Genomic DNA, 20,664 nt, shown 5'->3' on the forward strand with positions numbered 1-20,664 from the left:
TTTTCTCCAAAGTGATTACAGTGTTAAAGTACTTACAATTTTTTTACCCATTTATACAGCTGAGTAATTTTTGCTGGAGCAACTTTAGGGTAAGTACATTGCTCCAGGGTACTACAGCTGGAGGTGAAGCTCAAACTTGTGACCTCTGGGGCCAAAGGCAGCAGCTCTAACCACTGCACTACTAGCTGTCCCATGAAAATTAATGGATGCGCATGAGTTATTGTTGTTATTATCCTTTAATTAGGTGACAGCCTTGCCATGAGGGACATGCAGTGCACGATAATCAACTTCACAATGATCTGCACACAGATACTGCAGGTTATTTGTATGGTATGAGTCCAGGGTAAATTCCTTACTCAAGGGTTCTGCAGTAGGAGATGGAATTAAGAGCAGAGGCGTTTATATTACAAAGTGACTGCTGTAATGACTACTTTACCAATAATCATAAGCCTCGGATTTATCATGAATGTGCTATAATGTGGAAGAGGACATGAACACTCCGTTTCCAGATGCAGTACCAGCAATGACAACACACCGACTGACTAAAGCATCTGTGTGGGGAAGAGGACACAGCACTCCCACTCGTGTCACACTCTGAATTTAAAAGTTGAGTGCATTCTGCGCCACATCTGTGTGTGAGTTCTGTGTGTTAGAGGGCAAGAACAATAAAAGGATTTTGCAAGGAAGTATAAGCCATATTGTCTGTAATCAGTCATGGGTGTCCTGTGCAATTAACTGTCAACAGAAGAGCTTAGCAGAGTGTGCACTAGGAAAAAATAAATAAATTGGAAAAAAAGCAGTAGAAATATGGTCAACTGCTATTGAATCCAAATCTATTTTTGCACACATTTTTAACCTTCACTTCTCTCATATCTTCATTTGGACCACTTAGAGTGCGAGATTTAAATTTATTCACTTAACTGACACTCTTCTCTAAAGTGACTTACAATTATTCACCCAGTTATACAGATGGGTAATTTCAATGGAGCAATTTAGGGTAAGTACCTTGCTCAAGGGTACTACAGCTGGAGGTGAGATTCAAACCTGCTACCTTTGATTGTAAAGACAGTAGCTCTAGCCACTACACTACTAACTTCTCAGATGATCATCTTTGCTACACTGTACATTTTAATTATACTGGTATATAGTATAACTGGAATATAGAATCTGTCTGTGCAACTCCATGAAAACCAGTTTTGCTTATTGGTAAAATCCTTGACAATGGTTAAGCCTCCAAATTGTGAAAACATAATCACAAATAAAATATAAAAAGAGAGCATGATGTTGAATATGGTCACTAATCTCTTACAGCTATAAATGACAAGACACCGTTTTTGGAACATCTTTATTGTAAATGAGCAGGTTGTGTTATTGGCAGTAAAAAGGTGAAGATTCCTTCTGCAAAATAATGGAGAATTGGTTTGAGTAATTATTCAATAATATCTAGTGCCTTTTCAGGACAGAGTACAGCATTCCAGCTCTTACACTGGAAAGAGGTAAACTGTCATTCTTTCAGCTCCACTGTAAATCTTGGTAGTTTTACAGATATCACTTTATAAAGTGTTTGGCTGGTCCTCTTCAAAACATAAACTGAACAATATACACTTTTTTCCAATAAACTGCTGTACTGTTGCTGTAAATTTTTACACAAACTATATACATTATGAAGGAATAAGAGCAAAGTCCCAGTATAATGAAAATTTGTGGAAACGGCCACTGAATTCCTAGTGAGACCTTTAAGTTAAGTTAAGTTATAATGGTTCCATCTTAGCTGAAGTGTCAGTTTAACTTTTTTTCTCAGGAAGACTGCATGACATATACAGGTGGTATCAATAATAATGTTTAAAAGAATAATAATAATAATAATGCTCGTTTCTTTTATTGCTAAATTACAGTTCATTAGCTGGCCTCTTAATCTTGACCAAGATAGAAAAAAATAATTTGGCTTTCTTTCATGATCAAATAAATATGAAATAAACCTTTAGAATTCACATAAATCTTTCTGGGAGAGACTTGGTTGGCCAATCACATGTTTTATGTCAAAGTTTTTCACATTTACATTGTAAGTAAGCACCACCATCCAAAACATTTGCAGTAAAGTCTTGATTATCTGATTTAAATGAGACTGATGGTAGGTTGGATAACCGAAAACCTCAGATAATTTGGAAATGTTGTAAGCTGGATATAAGAAACACGGAAGTCTAGTATAAGTTTGAAAACTTGTTTATTATTAATATGCAATCCCTTGTATTGAGTGTTCAATATATTCAGCACAAAAGTTATTTAATAAAATTAGTGATTAAAGTTTGTTTTCCAGTTTTCTTTCTCTTGCTTAGAGAGGTCATTTTGTTGACTGTGTTTTTTGTGTAAATCCTAAACCCTTAAACCAATGTACCTTTAGCCCTCAGATATTGATAATTGGTCAGTCTCATTATCTAATCAATATCTCGTTGTTCATATCAATCTGTTTCCTATGAGGCTGAATGTGTGCGCCTACAAATAAATGACATCTTGTGGTATACCTGGCATGTTGGATATTCTAGAATGTCAAAAAACCAAAGGTCAGATAATCTTGACTTTACTGTATTTAGTTCTCTGCAGCTTTCCTTCAATCTCCTTGTGGTTTTAAAAGTGCTGTGTACATGGAGAATACTTTTCAGTACTTTTGCATGCTTTTGGTCCCATTTCCTGTATTTCGTTCAAATGGCACAGCTATTATCTCTATTAAAATGTTTCCCTTTGTCGTCTAGGACATGTGACAAAATGAAATAAGTTAGAACCAATGACTTTAGAAAAATGTTCTGCGTTTTACAAAGTTAAAATTTTTGCAAAAGTAAGAAACATTGAGAACTCAACATTTTAGCAGATCAGTATGGTGACAGAAGCATTTGTTGCCGCTGTTGATAACATCTGGATCACGGAATTGGAGAGGTGCATTAGTGCAGTGATGACTGCAGGATCCAAGTGACTCAAAGCGACTCCACATAGTTGTTGGGGAAGAGGCCAACTTTGCCCCGAAGTCTCCCTTTCCACCACGAAGGATCGGAGCAGTCTAGAACTTCGATCATCTCGCCCACGCAAAACCCCAGCTCATCATCTTCCTCCGCTTTGAAGTCGTATAACGCTCGGACTTGCATTGATGGCCTCTGAAATGCACGCGCACAGACACGCACACATACAGCAACTTCAGAACTCAGTGAATTCCCATTTATATTAGTATGCAGATGTTACAATTTCACATGGGAAACTCATTATCTACTAATCATATAATATTAGTAATCAAGCCTCACAGACCAAAGCAGCATAGCGAGCACCCAGCTAATAGAGTTATGCATCTTTATTGATATTTTTTTCCTTAGCTGATGCTGTTGCCCAATGCCACATGCCATACCAGTATTTGGCTCCTTGTTCCCCAACTTGTCAACTGCTTCAGGTCTCTGATTCTCAACAAGTGAATAACAGCTCAGATAGAAGCCCTGGTGTAAGCTGCACACAAGCCTTCATGTGGGATGAGCTTTCTAACCAAAGGATCTTCCCGTAAAGTCCCACCAAGCCACAGTTTAGAAGAATAAGCCAGTTTGGTATCTGTAACATGCTAAAAAGTTCACTTTTGCAATACTGGTTTGCAATGATTTATCAGTGAATCAGCTGTAGTTGCCATGGCAGCATGTGTGTGTGATTTTTGGGCGCTTGTGTTGTAGGCCATACCTGTGTGTGTATGGTGGCTTCCGATGGACGGCGAGGTGCAGGCAGAGATTCCACAGTTTTACTCTGGGTGCTCAGCCTCTCCTCCAGAAAGAAGACAAACCAAGAAGAACTTCTGTCAAACTGTTTGCCGCTTCTAAAAATACTTCAGAATCAAGCTAAAAAATGTGCTGATGAGTGCAAGTCTTTCAAACGGCACCAAAATGTCACTTAAACACAAGGATGTTGGTAACATCAATGTTTTAAAATGTGAATTCTATCAAACGTTCTTAGAAGGTTATAAAACCTGATATGAATTCAATACAGAAATGCATGTATGTTCGGTTTCTAAATTAATTTTAACATTTTGAAACATAAAAGAAATCAGAAAAAATATAAATCTTTGTTTATCACAACAACCATCACTCAAAACTGAAGGTAGACATTATTTAAGAATGGGGGAAAATGAACTGTGGGTAGGTTTTAGCATGCTGACATGAGGAGGGGAAGAGAAATTGGGAATAAAGTAAAAGGTGGATTTTTACTTGTTCACATGTTACTCTTCCACCAAGAAAGAGCAGCAGGACTGTCTGCGTAGGGGTGTAAAAACAAGACAGCGCAGAGAAAACCCCTCCCTATGACGACTTTGTTCCACTCCATCTTGTTTGCTCATCTAACATAACGTTTACGTTACTTTATTTAGCAGATGCTTTTTGCCAAAGCAACTTTCAACAAACTCTATGTAGTGTTATTAGCCCACACACCTTATTCACCAAGGTGACTTACACTGCTAGATACACTACTTACAATGGGTCACTCATCCATGCATCAGTGGAACACACTCTCTGTCACTCACATACTATGAGGGAACCTGAACAGCATGTCTTTGGACTGTGGGAGGAAACCGTAGCACCCGGAGGAAACCCACACAAACACAAGGTGAACATGCAAACTCCACACAGACTGAGCGGGGACCAAACCCACATCCTCTCGCACCACCCAGGTGCTGTGAGACGGCAGTGCTACTCGCTGTACCACCCATATGGATCCATCGTGGATCCAAACACATGATCTGTGCTCACAGAGAGCTAGTCTGACTTTATCGTGGGATCAAACCAGTAAACAAAGTGAACAGGATGAGTGAGATAGTGAAATCAGAAAAGGTGCAAGAATGAGATGGTATCAAGTGATGTATTGTGTAACAGCAATCTTGGAATATTTTTTCTCATTTTTATGACCCAGAACACTCAATAAGTTGCCTATGGCAACTATTGTGGTGCATCTACAAGTACACAGAATGTCTCAGGTGGATTACGGTTGTGTTTTGCAGTAAAAGGCCACGTGTGAATCCACACTTCCCGAGGTCGTTGAGCCATCACACCTTGACCTCGACATTATGCCTCAAAAGTTGCAGAAAAGTCTGCTACGTTATAGTCAATGTAAATATGCAGGCTCCTCACACAGTCAGATCGTACATTTTCAAAGATAGAAACATTTTCCAGGTTATTTGTTCATTCATTTTTCATAGTATTTTCTTAGCTGATCTATTTTCTAAAAGTTTTGTTTGTGACCTCTAAATACCCAGCGGATGATTCTTGTAGAGCAATGATTCCTGTAGAGTATTTCTATTTATTATAGCTTTCATCCAAGATCTTAACAGAACCTAACCAGTGAATAAATGGAAAGATGTCTGTATGATTAACCATTTATTACGAGGAGCCAGTGTTTCTTTTTTTGCCTTTTAATGGGTGTGGGGCCATTTATTTATTTGCCTGACCCTTCTAGACAAAAAACTGTAATAGTCACCCTGAGGAAAAACATGGTTTAAATCAATATAAGTCAGGAATTAATAGTTTCAGCAATTCATTTAGTTTCGCGAATGCTGAAACAGCAAACGATAACAAATATTGTACATGCATTAATAAGAGACTGAACAAACCTGCTGGCCATCTTCTCTTAAACAGATGTGTTTCTGCTTGGTGATGGAGGTGGTCTTGTAGTACTCCACCATCTTATTGAGGGAGGTGAACTTCTCAGACCACAGGTAGTAGTGCCCCTTGTTGTCCTTCATCACCTTAAAATGCTGTACATCACCCTCATGCCTGAAGGACAAAAGTAGAAAAGAACTATCAACAAGCTGGGTACTGAGATTCACTTCTGCACATATGGACCACTTCATGACGGACTCCAGATGGACACGGAGATGTCCAGTGTGCGGCCCACAAGAACATTTGGAAAAATTATTCTTTCATACTATACCTACTGTAAATGCTATAAATTAAACTGAATGCATAGTAAAAATACAATTACAGTTAGACACACACTTGAACATGCATTGCACCTAAATACATTTTTTTTTTTTTTCAGTTTAAACTTTTAAGATTAAGTATATCACTTGTTATGATTTTCTCATGTGCAGCCCTCGAACCACTGACCAAAACAGGTTGAACAGCCCTGCACTACGGTCCCTTTCCAGACAGGCAGTGCGACCTTCAGACACTGGGGGGAGCACCGAGCCAGTGCAAACGCCAGCATCGCCATACGGCTGTGACGGAAGTTGATATTGCAGGACAATTTGAGCCAATCCATCATGCATGAGCCAGTGATTGGTACAAACTGCAGTGATCATCTTAAAACCACTCACTGTTTATTAATATGCTGGCGTGTTTTCGGAGCAGCAACATGTGTTATTGTTATTTCAGCTTGTGTGTGGCCAAGCAGCTCCCACTAGAATACACAGTCCAGTGGGTGTAACATTGCCATATTCATGCTGAGCGGGCTCTGCGGAAAGGGTTCAGATCTCACACCCACCTGACGGAGATGGAGAAGTCACCTGGCGAACTTTGACTGCCACGGATGAGGAAGGCGCCCACCTCCTGGGACATCAGGGTCTCCTCCGCCGAGTGCCGTGTGGCATTCTCCTGGTACCAGCTGCACAGAGGGTCACAGGGGAAAGCAGTGTTGAACTTTTACTTAAAAAAATCTAATAAATAAAAACTTCTTTTCACATTGTAAAAATTCACCCATCGATTGTCAGATGTATTAAAAAAAAAACATTCAAACATTCACATTCATATATTCATTCATAACAGATGAATTATCAGCAGTGTCACTTCTTCACATGAGGTTTCCAGTTAATTTCTTCCAATGTCACATTTCTTCATCTGCCAGAAAGTGCCCCAGCTTCTCAAAAAGTGTGCTCACACTTTTAATACTGTTGCAATTCGTCTTCCGTTTTGCTAACGGAAATGTTACCGATTGTTCTTTGCGCACCACCCAAAAGCCTTGTCCAACAAAAAGGGTCACACGCTTTTCTCTTCGCCTTTGGAGGAGGCATGAGGCAACCTCTCACTGGAGCCTCACCTGGGGAGTCGGATGTTGATGTAGTTTCTGGGCACAAAGCCCTCATGACCGTGCATCTCGGCCTTGTACCAGTCGTCATTGGTGCCGAGAATCTACAACAGTGACACGGGGAGTGAGTCAGTAAGCAGAGGTCATCCAGAACCATCTGAAGGGTCATGCAGTCCAAAAGGAGGAAAGCATGAATTTGAGCAGCAGATGGCGTTGTGGTTAAAGCTATCATCTACAATCAAAGGATAAGAGTTCAAATCCCACCTCCTGTTGTAGTACTGCTCAATGAGGCACTTACCTTGAAAAGATACTATAAGAATTTTGGAGCTGTATAAATGGGTAAATCGTTGTAAATTAGGTTAATTAACATATTAGTAAACAATCTGACCAGTTCCCTTGCACAAATGTTTCAGATAAATAAAGATCAATAATAATAACCAGGCAGAATGCTTCTCGGTCCTCCAGTATATAACCATCCCTCTTGATTTCCATTTTGTTGTCATTGCTATTGGCATTGTTGTTATTTCTTAGGTCACTCCTTACTGAATGTGACTTACAATTTCACCCTTTTATACAGCAGGATATTCTACCTAGCAATGACCCGACCAGGTGTCTTGTTCAGGGGAAGCACAGCAAGGGCCTCCCTGAGAGCTGAATGAGCAGTTTCCAAGTTTCGGATCCATGCTGTTAACGTCTGCTGTTCTTTTTATGACTATGACAAGGAATCAGATGTAGGCTACTTCGTTATTTACGTGCTCATCAGACTCCTTTATTAACATACCGTACTTTTTTATAGCTGTGCCTTGACAACTTGGACCTCCAGCGGTTTAGTTTTCTCCCCTTCTTCACAGGGGGTGTTATTTTGTTTTCTTCTCCTGAACTGTCACCTGGCTTCTCCTAATAGTTTATTATCACTGCTGCTCTTCTGTACTGTATCTTTCCTTGGGACTTTGTTTAGCCTTCTGTGCCACCTTGTGGAGAAGAGCACTCTATAAAAATACATTTGAATTTTCACTTGACACCTGATTACCCCAACTCATGTTTCCCCTCGACTGTAGTACTGACTGACTGCAGATGTCCAGTAAATCAAACAAAACACTACCGTCTGCTCTGAATGACACTGCAACCAGGTTTTATCAGCAATTTTCTGAATTTGGCTGATGCAGATTTGATAAGTATATTAATTTCTAATATATATTAATTATATTAAATGCAAAATAATTGACCGATCCAGCACATCCGCCAGCTGATATTCCTTGGACTCACAGTGGCCAAGATCAAATCTCAATGAAATGTAGCGCAGGAAGAACACGGTTTTCACATGTACCTTGATGATGTCTCCCTTGCGGAAGCTCAGCTCATCTTCAGCGGTGGCATTGAAATCAAACTTGCCGGTGGCTTCCATAGCGTGCGCAGACAAAGAGACAACCTTTGGACATGCGTCGCCGCTGCTCACCTGTCAGGGGTCAACGAAGTGAAGCCTAAGGCCCTCTCTGTTTAGGAGAGTCCGGCCGAAAGGCCCTGTCTATGTGTGTTCTGTGAGGGTGCAAGCTGTAGGGAGTGTGTCACGGGTATAAAGGCAGACAAGGAGGTGGAGAAGAAGTGAGGTATCACACAGCTGAGCTGAATACGTGGAAATTTCTAGTTGACAAAGGCTGAGGTCAGATCTTTTCTTGCTACATTTTATCCTGATCTTTATCCACACACTTCTACGTCTCTTGAATCAATGCCCACAATTTTCACTCTCAATCATGTATGGAATTCATGCAATATTCTATTTTTCACTTATATAACTCAGATTACTTAAGGTTATTAGCTTTGTAATTATTAAGCACAGTTTAGCTCACTTACAATGTTTATTCAGCAGCTTTACAATGGTTCAGCCATTTGTACAACACGGGATTTTTACTGTAGCAATTTGGGTAAACACCTTGGTTAAGGGTACTACAGCTAGACTGGGATTTCAACCAAGATTTTAAGGCAATATCAATAGTTATCAAAAGCTTTATGGACCATAATTAGTTGTACATTACTTCAGAGAAAAACCTCTCCTACAAGCACAAATGTAAATATACAGAAGTTATTGCTCTATTTTGCTCCATTGAAAATTCAGTTTTTTAATTGCCTAATTTTTTGGTTAAGATCGGATAACACAAGAAACATTTATGAGGAGAAACCACTGAAAAGGGAAGATGATTAAAATGCAAAACTTAGCAAAACAGAAATGTTTCCAAATTTCACATAGCTAATAATAACAATTTTAGCATCTTCAACATTTTTGCCTTTTAAAACATTTTACAGCCTGTTACTGTGTCATATATGGAAAAACCAGATGGAACTTACAGTTCATTGATGACATGTGCTGCACATGCAATGTGCAGAAATTGCTTTGCTCACAGCTTTGCGTGACAGACTGGTGACAAGTGGAGGAACTTGTGAATCAAAAATAAATTGACAAACTTACTTATAGCATTTCTTATTTCGAAAAAGTTTCATTTTCAGTCATACTGTCTCCTTCAACAGTCGCCTTCATCTAATCCTGTCATTGCAATTCATCATAGAAGTATCAACTCAGCACTCTGTCTGAACCATATATTCATTCCTTTGGATCTGATAAGGTAGACATATGTGAGAAGGCTGGCTTTCACGTGAGCAGGAAGTGTGTTTTTTTAAACATTTCATGAAAATAAAGAAAAACACTATTTTAAATCCAGCATCATCCATATTGAATTTCTTCAGGTTGTGAGAACCACAAGATTTACATATATGGCTGAGGCTGAATTATAGTAGTTTATCTTACAAAAATAAAAAATACTGTATATGGTTGAAAGAATGTTAAAATATCATCAAACACATTCAGTTTACCATAGCGTAATATTAAATATCTATGAATTTGCATGTTCACCACATAAAAGAATGTAAATATGAAAGAGGGTCGACTGCACACACAGTCTGAAACCGCTTGTCCCAAGCAGGGTCACGGCAAACCGGAGCCTAACCCGGCAACACAGGGCGTAAGGCTGGAGGGGGAGAGGAAACTCCCAGGACGGGGTGCCAATCCATTGCAGGGCACTGCAAGCAGGACTGAAACCCCAGACCTACCGAAGAGGAGGACTCGGTCAAACCCGCCACGCCCCACTGAGGCAAAAAAAGTGAGCAAAAAAAGAAACTGATATTATAGTTGTGCTTGAAAGTGACTGCCTTGTAAGTGGAGAGTGAAGTGAACCAAAACAATTTCACATTTCAGAACCGCTCGTCCCATACGGAGTCACGGGGAACCGGAGCCCACCCGGTAACACAGGGCGTAAGGCCGAAGGGGGACACACCCAGGACGGGACGCCAGTCCATCACAAGGCACCCCAAGCGTGACTTGAACCCCAGACCCACCGGAGAGCAGGACTGTGGTCCAACCCACTGCGCCACTGCGCCACCACGCCACCCGCCAAAACAATTTTAATTGTAAAATTTTAAGTGTAAAATTTAATTGTAAATTTTTTTTAAACCATGTTTTGGTGGTATATGCAAAGTGCACTAAATTTACCAGAGCCTATGTGGAGAAAAACATATGACCTCACTTTATTCTAAGGAACCCCGGTAACTGAAATTCTTTGAGAGTTTAGCCAGCAGCTACTGTACATACCTTCTCTTTTCCCTAAAAACTCAAATGTATATGCAAAATAACAAATGAAATATTTACTTTTAGCTGTTCTTGCTTTACACCCTGTGTATGTGAACTTATGTAAAATGTTCTAACAGAACATAACCATCCAGAAGACCCACAACATAACTATCCAGAAGATAGTGAGTTGTCTCCTAATTCTCTTTAGGTACTAGTTCACTGTCGTAAGATAACATATATTATATTTTCAAATGAAATAAACAATGATGTTTATTTACATGGGAAACTATTGTTGAACAGCTGAGGCTACTTCTTCAGTACAATTCATAATAAAATTTCCCGTGCTACTTATACTCTGTACCAAATGTCACATTTAAAGACTATATTCATAAATAGCTCAAAAGAAATTTCCAGAAAGCAAAACTGTAAACTCTTACAATGCCGAGCACTGGCCCTCAAAATCCAGGTCTTGAGAAAAACACAAACAGCAGACACTGTAAACCACAATAAAGCCCTACATCTGAAATCAATAGATTGCTGCCGTGAGTCAGAGCGCCTTTATTTAGAAGAAAAGTTACAGTGCCGACGGTTCAAGAGAGGTGGTACTGACACGAGAAGCTAGAAATGGTGACTGCTACAAAATTTATATTTTTGTGTGACGGAAGTGATGACACATACATTCACTGCATCCACATGACATGCATTATTTATTATTGCTATCATTACTTGGGCATTGAACCGATGATTTTCTCCGAAACAACTTTACTATTTATATGCCAAGCTACATGCAATGACTTACCCTTTTTTACAGCTACGTAATTTTTGCTGAAGTAATTCAGGGCAAGTACCTTGATCACTGATACTGCACCAGGAGTGGGGATTCAAACCTGATTCCTTTGTAGCACAACCGCTGTCAACTATACTGCTTACTGCATTAATCGTAAATACAGTTGCAGCCTCTAGTATTTTCACAATGTGGTATTCTCGTAATTCTGCTTCTGTAACCCCAATTCCACATTTACTGTAGATTTTGGACAATTAGGTGTGTTTTGTTGTGGTCCTTATGTGGTGAAAACATGGAGGTGAATACTGATGGCAAAATACTCCATCTCTACTTGCTGCTTGAACTCTTTCAGCTGCACATTTTCAGATCCTATAATATCTATATGTCTATATGTATAATTACAGATGACATCTTCTACAGCAAGACCTTATAACTGAGGAATTGCTGACTTGCACCATCCAGCATTATCTTATAAGATATCAAAAATAGATATAGTCTGTATCTATAACTCTAAAAAAGGGAATAGTTTACATTCATTGCACAAATCTCTGGATTTATGGACATTAATAGAATACCGTTAATAATTAATAGTGCAACTAACATCCATGCATGTTATCTTCTTTTTTCAGCAACAGTGTCAAAAACCACTGGAGATCTGAGAAAATTTACACTTACCCCGGTCACCTGTGTGATTACACCAGAAAATGTAAAATAACATTGACAGGTGACTGCATTCTAAAGTGGCTATTATACTGCATACTTTTGAACTAGATTTTACAGGACTGCTGAACACACAATAAAATGATCATTTAGTGTCCCCAACGAACAGACAGCAGTTCCTGCGCCCTTGCTTCTCACTCATAGTAGTGAGTAAGAAAAACAATTTGCTGCGATTACAGAGCCTTGGCGTCAGACCCCCCGTAGTTCAGCCTGGCCCTCTCTTCTCTTTGCTCTTTGCTGCTCTTCACTGAAAGCACAGGGTATGAAACATGGCATACAGAACCACACATTACGTACCGATGACTCCCAATCAATGACTTCCTATTCTGACCGAAAACTCTCCTTCTGTGTTAATCTTGCACTCCTCCTATGCATGAGGCCGAGGAAAGTGTGAGAAAAACAGGGATGTCTCTGTCTGAAGCTTCGCACTCCCTTTACAGCGGCTAAAGGTGGCCTTGCAGAATAACACATCCTCTCTACTGCAAAGGGGCCTATTCAACAATTTACATATTAAATGTAGCTAGCTAAATAATTTTTAACAACAAGGCCGTCATCCTATACGTAGTTATACGCATTAAGTCTCCTTTGCATTTACATTCTATAATCTTCTTAGAAATTGACTTGCTCAGATAATATTCCAGTTCAAAAACTACTCATTGATTAACATATCTGTCAGAAACTCCACAGTAACCAAGAGGTCCTCTGGCAGGGATCTTCAGGACATGGTCATGCAGTGCAGTGCAACTGTAGCCAAAGACCTTTTGAAATTATGCGTTTCTCGCTTAGTCGGCAAGTGTACCACCCTATTCTACTCTGAGAGCTGAGCTTTTTTTTTTAAAAAAAACAACAGCTGCTTATGGATAACAGCTACTATATTGTTTAAGGATATGGACCATAAAATTTCCAACAGAAATGGTGTAGGTAAACATGTAAGCTAATCAATCTGACACACATTAAAATGTACGTTGGATGAGATTGTTATATATAAGACATAACTGCCATTCATTGTGAATACCAACATGGTGTCACTGAGAGCGATATACCAGTCAGGCTATACAGCCAGACACACACACTTCAGAATGTCTCCCATGTGCTCTTATGCTGTTTCCTGTCATTTCCTGTTACTTCTCGGAAAAAGAAGAAAAACTCACGGTCACATCACACCATTGCAAAGCATGCATTCAGTAATTTGTGGTTCCAAAACTACAAAAATCAGCCCACATAATGTCATGAAAAAAAAACTATACAGAACAATAGAAAACCTCCCCAGATTTTTACCCAGGTGATAATGCTGATATCTGTGCACCACTAAACGACAGTTCCTTCTGCGTTCAGAGAAAAACCATAACTGTTTAAAAAAAGCAGAAATGTGTTCTACGTTTTAGGTGTGTTTTTTTCTCTCCTCTTTGGTATTGACATGTGTCTTGCTTTACTTCTGAATGGCACCTGCTGCTGTACAAAACAGTATACAACTTTGGATGTTATAAAGCGAGACAAACCACAGTCCTGGCAACTTATGCTGCGCTGGTTTTCATTCCGGTGTTACTACTGCCATGTGTAAGGCAATATTTAACATAAGAGAAAAACAAACAAACAAAAAACGGCACATTTTATCACTCAGTACGCCATTGGGCCTCTGCATTGCACCTGCTTCTATGCATCTTAAAGAATATGGGCCAATATGAACCCCGATTTCGGTATAATATAAACCGGTTTCTCCCTTCTTGAATACAGAAATACACCCATTGAATGCAATTTATTAAATTTGCCACTGACTCATTAAAAGTGTTTTGAGGACTCAAGATAATCGTAATAATAAACAATATAAATTTATGCTTCTATTCAGATTTCAAATTATAATGTTGTTTACTTTTATGTTATTAAAACTTTGTTTTATAATCCAGATGTTTTCGCACTGTCACGCCCCCACGGCGGCACAACAGGGAACACCTGCCACGAATCATTAAACACAGCTATAAGAAGGGAATGCGGAACACAGCACGGTGCGGAACCTTGTTCAGCCTTATTATCTCTCACGCTCCTAGTCTTGCTCCTTGATCCTCGCTCCTTGCCCTGCTCCTCACTCCTCGCCCTCGCCCTGCTTCTCGTCTCTGACTCACTGCTTTCCCTGATCACTCGCCTGTTTCTTGGATTACAGTTCTTGGATTTGCCCCTTTGGATTCTGTTTGCATATCGGTTACCCTTTGCCTGTTTTTTTGACAATGTCTACCAAACCGCCCCATGACCAAGCTTCCTGTGCTCCGCACTTGGGGGAACATCATGACACGCTCCTTGAAATAATATAATAACAGTATCATGGAGAAAAAGATGAGACTGGCTGCAGACATACTGTAACGGGACAGCTGGTAGCATAGTGGTTAATGCTACTGTGTTTGGGCCCCATGGTTGCAGGTTTGATCCCCACCTCCAGCTGTAGTACCCTTGAGCAAAATTGCTCCAGTAAAATTACCCAGCTGTATAAATGGGAAAATAATAGTAAGCCTGTAACTGTAATAACTTTAAGTACCTTAACACTGTAAGTTGCTTTGGAGAAAAGCATCAGCTACATGAATAAATGTAATGTTGTCTGGAAGAGAAACATGAGGAATGCAGTGTGGCTAAAGCTTTTCCCTCACTACTGCCTGGAACTGTTTCCAAAGTTTATAAAGAGCCTTGGACTTGATGCCCATCAAAATCATCTCAAAAACTGAAAAGAAGCAGTATTATCAAAGTGACATACAATGATGATGAACTACTATTGAGCAGATACCTTTATCCCAGGTGATTTACAGTATTACACTGAGCACCCTACAGTCATTCACCTATTTATACAGCAGATCAACGTAACACACTTACACACAAACTACGTGCATTTGTACTGTGGGAGGAAACCCACGCAGACACAGGGAGAACATATTAACTCCGCAGAGCTCCACACTGAGTGAGATTCAAACATGCATCAAATCGCACAGGCCAGGAACTCAGCAAAAGTGCTACCCTCTGTACCACCATGCAACCAAGTCAGGGCATAATGGGTTACAATTCTGTGACGTGTCTAAAAAGAAAGGGTTAATGAACTGAAATTGTGAGCAATTTTCCTTTTAAATCTCAGGACGATGCTCTTTGGCTTCGAGAAAAGCACTGGATTTTGGTTCATACATGAAAATTTGGTTAGTCTGGATACAACAAATCAAATCCATCCATTTTCATAAACTGATTATCTAGCACATTGTCACAGTGGTGAGAAGTCAATTCTAGGAAGTACCAGGTGCAAGGTGGGGGACACCTTGGGAAGGACAACAGGCCGTCACAAGGCAGTCACTCACACAGTCACACACCAAAGGTAATATTATAGTAACCAGTTCAGCTGAAACACATGTCTTTTGACTATGGGAGGAAACCAGAGCACCCGGATGAAAACCACGTGAACATGAGGAGAATATACCAAGTACAATCACTATACAACTGTACTACTCTTTGCCACCAATTTGAAAAATGGTTAACACATTAGTTGCACTCCTAGTCAGGCAAGTTCATTTATAACCTACTGGAAAACTTGTCCAGACAACAGTAGCATCAAAATCATCCTGTGACAGAAACACAGGTAAACGTGAAATAAATAAAAGAGGAATTTGCGAAATGGCATGGTGGCACAGTGAGTAATGATGCTGTTTCACAGCGCCTGGGTGGTGCAAAAGAACATGGGTTTGATCCCTGCTCGGTCTGTGTGGAGTTTGCATGTTCTCCCTGTGTCTATGTGGGTTTCCTTCCATAGTCCAAAGACATGCTGTTCAGGTTCCCCCATAGTGTGTGCGTGTGTTTCACTGATGTATGGATGAGTAACCCAACATAAATAGTGTATCTAGAAGTATGGTCACCTTGCTGAATAAGGTGTGGGCTAGTAACACTACATAGTATCTGTTGTAAGTTGTTTTGGACAAAAGTGTCTGCTAAGTGAATAAATATAATGTAAACTGTAAGATGCTCCACATAACAGCAGCTATTACACAGGTATCAAAAAACAAGACTAAATAATTCCTAACATTTTACTACTCAACCACTTTAGACTGTTTCCCTACTTTTTAACTTAATCTTTCGTGCTTTTCACAACTATGACAATATCTTTATAGAGTAACGGAGTGTGTTTTTGACCACGAACAGCTATATTCTCTTCGAGTTTACAAAAACATTTGAAGAATTATGCGTGTATATTGTCTTTAGTGTATGCCAACTTATGTTCAAATACGCCCTACACAATTGCACTTATTGAAGCGGTTAAAGGTTTGGTTTGAAATGTGAAAAAATAAAACGTTAATTGCTTTGAAATATTGTGTGAGAAGTGCAACTGCACTATTATGCTGTCAATGAATTTAATCTATTTTTTTGCAATAAAGGGACAGGGTATTTAACCTGGGGGGGGGTGTCAATGTATCTTAAAAACAATTTTTAACATACAGAGATGGATGGACTTGTGCTGACAGTTTTGGTTGGAACAAAAGCTTGAGTCTCCTGAGGATCGTATTCAGAGTTGATGGCTGTCACTTAGTGTCACTTTGAAGCCGCTATGTCTCCAACTGTCTTTCACATTGCAAAAATATATTCAAAATGAAGGCCAATGCTGAAGGACACACTGCGATATTTTATATTCAAAACATCTTTTCAGTGAGTAATGTACAATGACCAAGAGTATAAAGCTTTTTTTTAGTTTTCCATCATAAAGTAGATATGAAGTCAAAAATGTCAGATTACTGAACATTACAGCACAGTACATTATAGCCAAGTAACACATTCATCAGTAAATTACAACTGTAAATATCTGACACACAACACTTGTCAATGTCTGAGTCACACTCCAGTGGTTTAACAATGGCTGACTGCAGCGCATTTTAAATATAATTAGAAAAAAGGTTCTACTTAAAAAGGTGTTTCTCATATACAGTATATATAACTGTCTCTATAATAACAAAAACACAAGAAAAGTACGGAATAGTTTTTTATGTGCTTGGCACATGGTGAGTGCATCATGACTTTCTAAATTCCAGATTGTTACAGGTTTACTAATACAGTGCAAATACTTGAATTTAGTTAAGAAACATAATGTTCATTGCCTTATTTTTTTATTTACTAGCAATCAGACGGGTGTTATATTCTTCTTTCACTCTCCTTCCATGTATGAATGAAACTTAGTCTTTACAGTAGCTTTAAAAATTAAATCTGCCAATGAGTCATCTTTAGGGAGAGTTAAACTAGACTTCTCTTTGAACGGCGTGGCAGATTTATCACAGTTTATAGTGTTCATTTTGTCCCAGTTTTCATTATCGTATTAATATTACATCTGAGTGAATACGGCTGGCCTTACTTTGCAGGAGGGGACCAAATCCAGGCTTTTTATTGTGCACCAGGCCTCAATGAACAAAGCACTGTCTGAATAGAGAGCATTACCTGCCTTCACCAGGATGTAAAGAATTTACGTTATTCTCCATTCTTTACAAGCAACAAACTGATTATCATTTCTATCATGAGAAAGAAAATGAAATGAATATCTGTATTTATATATCATTTTTTTCTTACTTACTTTGGATAAATGTCCATGTCCAAAGACTTGTGTTTCAGGTGAACTGGTGTGTGTGTGTGTGTGTGAAAGAGAAATAGAAAGAGAGAGTGAATGAATGTGTTACATCACTCTGCTTTATAAATAAGTGAATGATTACAGTTAGTGTATCTAGCATTTTGAGAAACCCTGGACAATAATGTCAGCGACGTAATAGAAGCTGTATGTTGCTTTGGATGAAAGTAGCTCCTATACATGTAGATGTAAATGTAAATATGAACCTATATGTATAAGTGATGGTGCTGGTTGCTGAGCAACCCTCATACTTCAGTTACACACACTAACCACATCTCCCTCCATGGCACCTGGAGGGTAAATGTGTAGCAAACGTTTATCAGGCTTTTTTGTTTTTTTCTGTTATTAACAACTCAGATGGTGAGATTCAGGTAACCAGAGATGTCTGTTGTTCTGGCCTCAGGAACACTGCCCTGTGGCTATATCATTTAATCATTTCCTTCACGGTCAAAACAGAATGGAGGCACGCACTGTATCCAAACAAGGCAGAAAAGGGTCTTTGTAACTGCAGAGCTGGACTTTTCTTACATGTATAAGAGCTCTGCTCTATATTAACACATCTGTACAGTATCAACACGCACACATACACACACTTTCTGAACCGCTTGTCCCATACGGGGTCGCGGGGAACTGGAGCCTAACCTGGCAGCTCAGGGCGTAGGGCTGGAGGGGACACACCCAGGACAGGACGCCAGTGTGTCACAAGGCACCCCAGGTGGGACTCGAACCCCAGACCCACTAGACAGCAGGACCCGGTCCAGCCCACTGCGCCCCCCCGGTGTCAATACATTCATTAATACGTTTTGAGTATATGAAACATGACTCTATATCAGAACAGTCATACACATCAATGATTATAGAATATTACTCTGTTAATACATTAATTCAGTAATAAATTCAATTATATACAAGAAGTATCAGAGTGTACCTGGGCATTTTGGGGGTTAACATTTCCAATTTTTTTCCAATGTACAAGAGCAATAATAACAGAGTAGTATTACAGTAACAGACAGAGCACTTGGACAATGGCCAAGCGTTGAGGAAAGAAAGTACTAGAATCATGATACATATTATTGAAGGATTCTGGTCTCGAACAGCCACTTGACAGTTGACTAAGTGTGTGTCGGTCGCTGTGTGAAACACACTTTTCGAAGAGACGGGTCTCACGAAGAGGCGACGACGAGCCAAACTTTTACTTTAAAAAGTGGGCTGCAGAAAAATGAGATGTAACTGCTGGTTTTTAAGGGAAACAAGCGGTCACAGCGGAGACAAGTGTTCCGGCAAAGCCGTTCGTGATAAGCGCACCACCACCACCATGACCATGCATGACCAGGCGAAAAAGTACACGGAGCGCACTACTCCCACTTTCAGTTTGTCATGCCATGGGTTATTTAAATATCGTATTTTGAAAATAATATCAAGCATACAGGTGGACAAAGCGAACCCTTCGAAAGACTGGCGGCACAAAGCTACTAAGTTAGTAACTACGGGTACTTACTTGTGGCGCACGTGCCGCAGCTGCTCCGGAGCTTGTGTGGGCTGTGGCGCTCTGTGAAAAAAGGCTCCGCGACGCCGGCTCTCCGGAAATAATTATAAATATTGCGTGGTCAGAGTAAAACAACAATTTTAAATAATACACTTTAAGACATGTACTTTCACTTGTGCGGTTACATGGTTGTTCTGTTGATCTGCCTGGCCTGTCCCCTGTCTCTGTCCCCACCCCTGTCCTTGTCCCCTGTCTCTATTCCCACCCTTGTACCCTGGTTATATTTCTGCCCCTGCCTCTATTCCCGCCCCTGTCCCTGGCCCCTGCTTCTATTTAGGCCCCTGCCTATATTCCTGCTGCTGTCACTGTCCCCTGCCTCTATTTCCACCTCTGTCCCTGTCTTCTGCCTCTATTCCCATCCCTCTTTGGATCCCTGTCCCTCTCCCTTTCCGTATCCTTAATTGTGTCTCGTCTTTGATTCTGTGCCTTTCCCTGTGACTTACCGGGTCCCTGTCTCTGCTCTAATCTAGCCCTGTCTTTACCCCTGTTCCTGTCTCCTCTTCTGTCCATATTCCTTACCTTGTCTCAGTCCCTGTCCTTGAGCTTATGCCTTACCTTGTCCCTACCCTTTGTGCAGCACCTGTCCCTAATGTCCCAGTCCCTGCCTCTGTTCCTGCCTCCAGGGGGCCACTTGTAGCTGTCCACACCCAGAGACAGATCCAATGACGCTGACCACAAGGGTTCAAAAAGTGGAACTGAATTTGCAAGTGAACTATAAACAACTAAGAGGGGACAAGAGAAGCAGAAAGCAGAAAAAGAGACAGAGAGAAAAGGAACAAAGAAAGCCAAAATCCTTTGTTGACAGTTTTAACGTACATTTCCTTTCCCAATTTTCCTCCTCATTTTTATGACCTCTGCTGTGTTTCATTTTACTTTGTACATCTAAGATTTATTATTAATTTGTTACTGAAAAATCTCTATTCAGTGTTCAACCCTGTTGTATCCCCCCCAGCTGTTGCACATCTGGATTATAGTACAGGTATTTTATGGATACTGTAGTAATGAATAATGAACACACTTTCAATTGCTAAACACGGTAGCACAGCCAGTAGAGCTGCTGTCTCATGGTGCGAGCTTACAGGGGTTTGATGCCCGATCAGTCTGTGTGGACTTTGCATGTTCTCCCTGTGTCTGTATGGGTTTCCTCCCACAGTCAAAAGACATGCTGTTCAGGTTCACCCATAGTGTGTGAGTGAAAGAGAGTGTGTGTTCCACTGATGTATGGATGAGTGACCCACTGTAAGTAATTTATCCAGCAGTCTAAGTCACCTTCATGAATAAGATGTGTGGGCTAACAAGACTACACAGAGTTCATTGGAAGTCGCTTTGGAGAT

The 20,664-nt window shown here is 40.1% G+C and overlaps 1 protein-coding gene across 3 annotated transcripts; it reads right to left on the reverse strand.

The window, feature by feature from the left end:
• Window positions 1-1,331: 1,331 nt before the first annotated feature.
• LOC108930676 (GRB2-related adaptor protein 2-like) lies at window positions 1,332-19,509 on the reverse strand. Of its 3 annotated transcripts, none has more exons than XM_029246922.1 (7): window positions 19,283-19,509; window positions 8,363-8,491; window positions 7,048-7,139; window positions 6,496-6,615; window positions 5,624-5,786; window positions 3,709-3,789; window positions 1,332-3,146 (listed from the first exon to the last, which is right to left on the reverse strand). In XM_029246922.1, exons 2-7 carry the CDS (start codon window positions 8,438-8,440, stop codon window positions 2,970-2,972), a joined length of 711 nt encoding a protein of 236 aa, XP_029102755.1. In that variant the 5' UTR covers window positions 8,441-8,491; window positions 19,283-19,509; the 3' UTR covers window positions 1,332-2,969. The 3 variants fall into 3 exon arrangements, with proteins under 3 accessions (XP_029102755.1, XP_029102757.1, XP_029102756.1); XM_029246924.1 differs by lacking the exon at window positions 19,283-19,509 and adding an exon at window positions 11,092-11,428; XM_029246923.1 differs by lacking the exon at window positions 19,283-19,509 and having other exon boundaries at window positions 8,363-9,076.
• Between the last annotated feature and the right edge of the window lie 1,155 nt (window positions 19,510-20,664).

Source organism: Scleropages formosus, chromosome 20 (assembly GCF_900964775.1).
Source record: "Scleropages formosus chromosome 20, fSclFor1.1, whole genome shotgun sequence".
In the NCBI taxonomy this organism is placed as follows: Eukaryota; Metazoa; Chordata; class Actinopteri; order Osteoglossiformes; family Osteoglossidae; genus Scleropages; species Scleropages formosus.

Bases quoted from the DNA above. Each gene is read 5' to 3' on its own strand.
- LOC108930676 (XM_029246922.1), bottom strand. From the start codon at position 8,440: ATGGAAGCCACCGGCAAGTTTGATTTCAATGCCACCGCTGAAGATGAG. The intron at 5,787-6,495 runs GTGGGTGTGAGA...TTTGTCCTTCAG, and splicing joins GACTTCTCCATCTCCGTCAG to GCATGAGGGTGATGTACAGC. The intron at 3,790-5,623 runs GTTTGTTCAGTC...TTCTTTCTGGAG, and splicing joins TAAGAGAAGATGGCCAGCAG to GAGAGGCTGAGCACCCAGAG.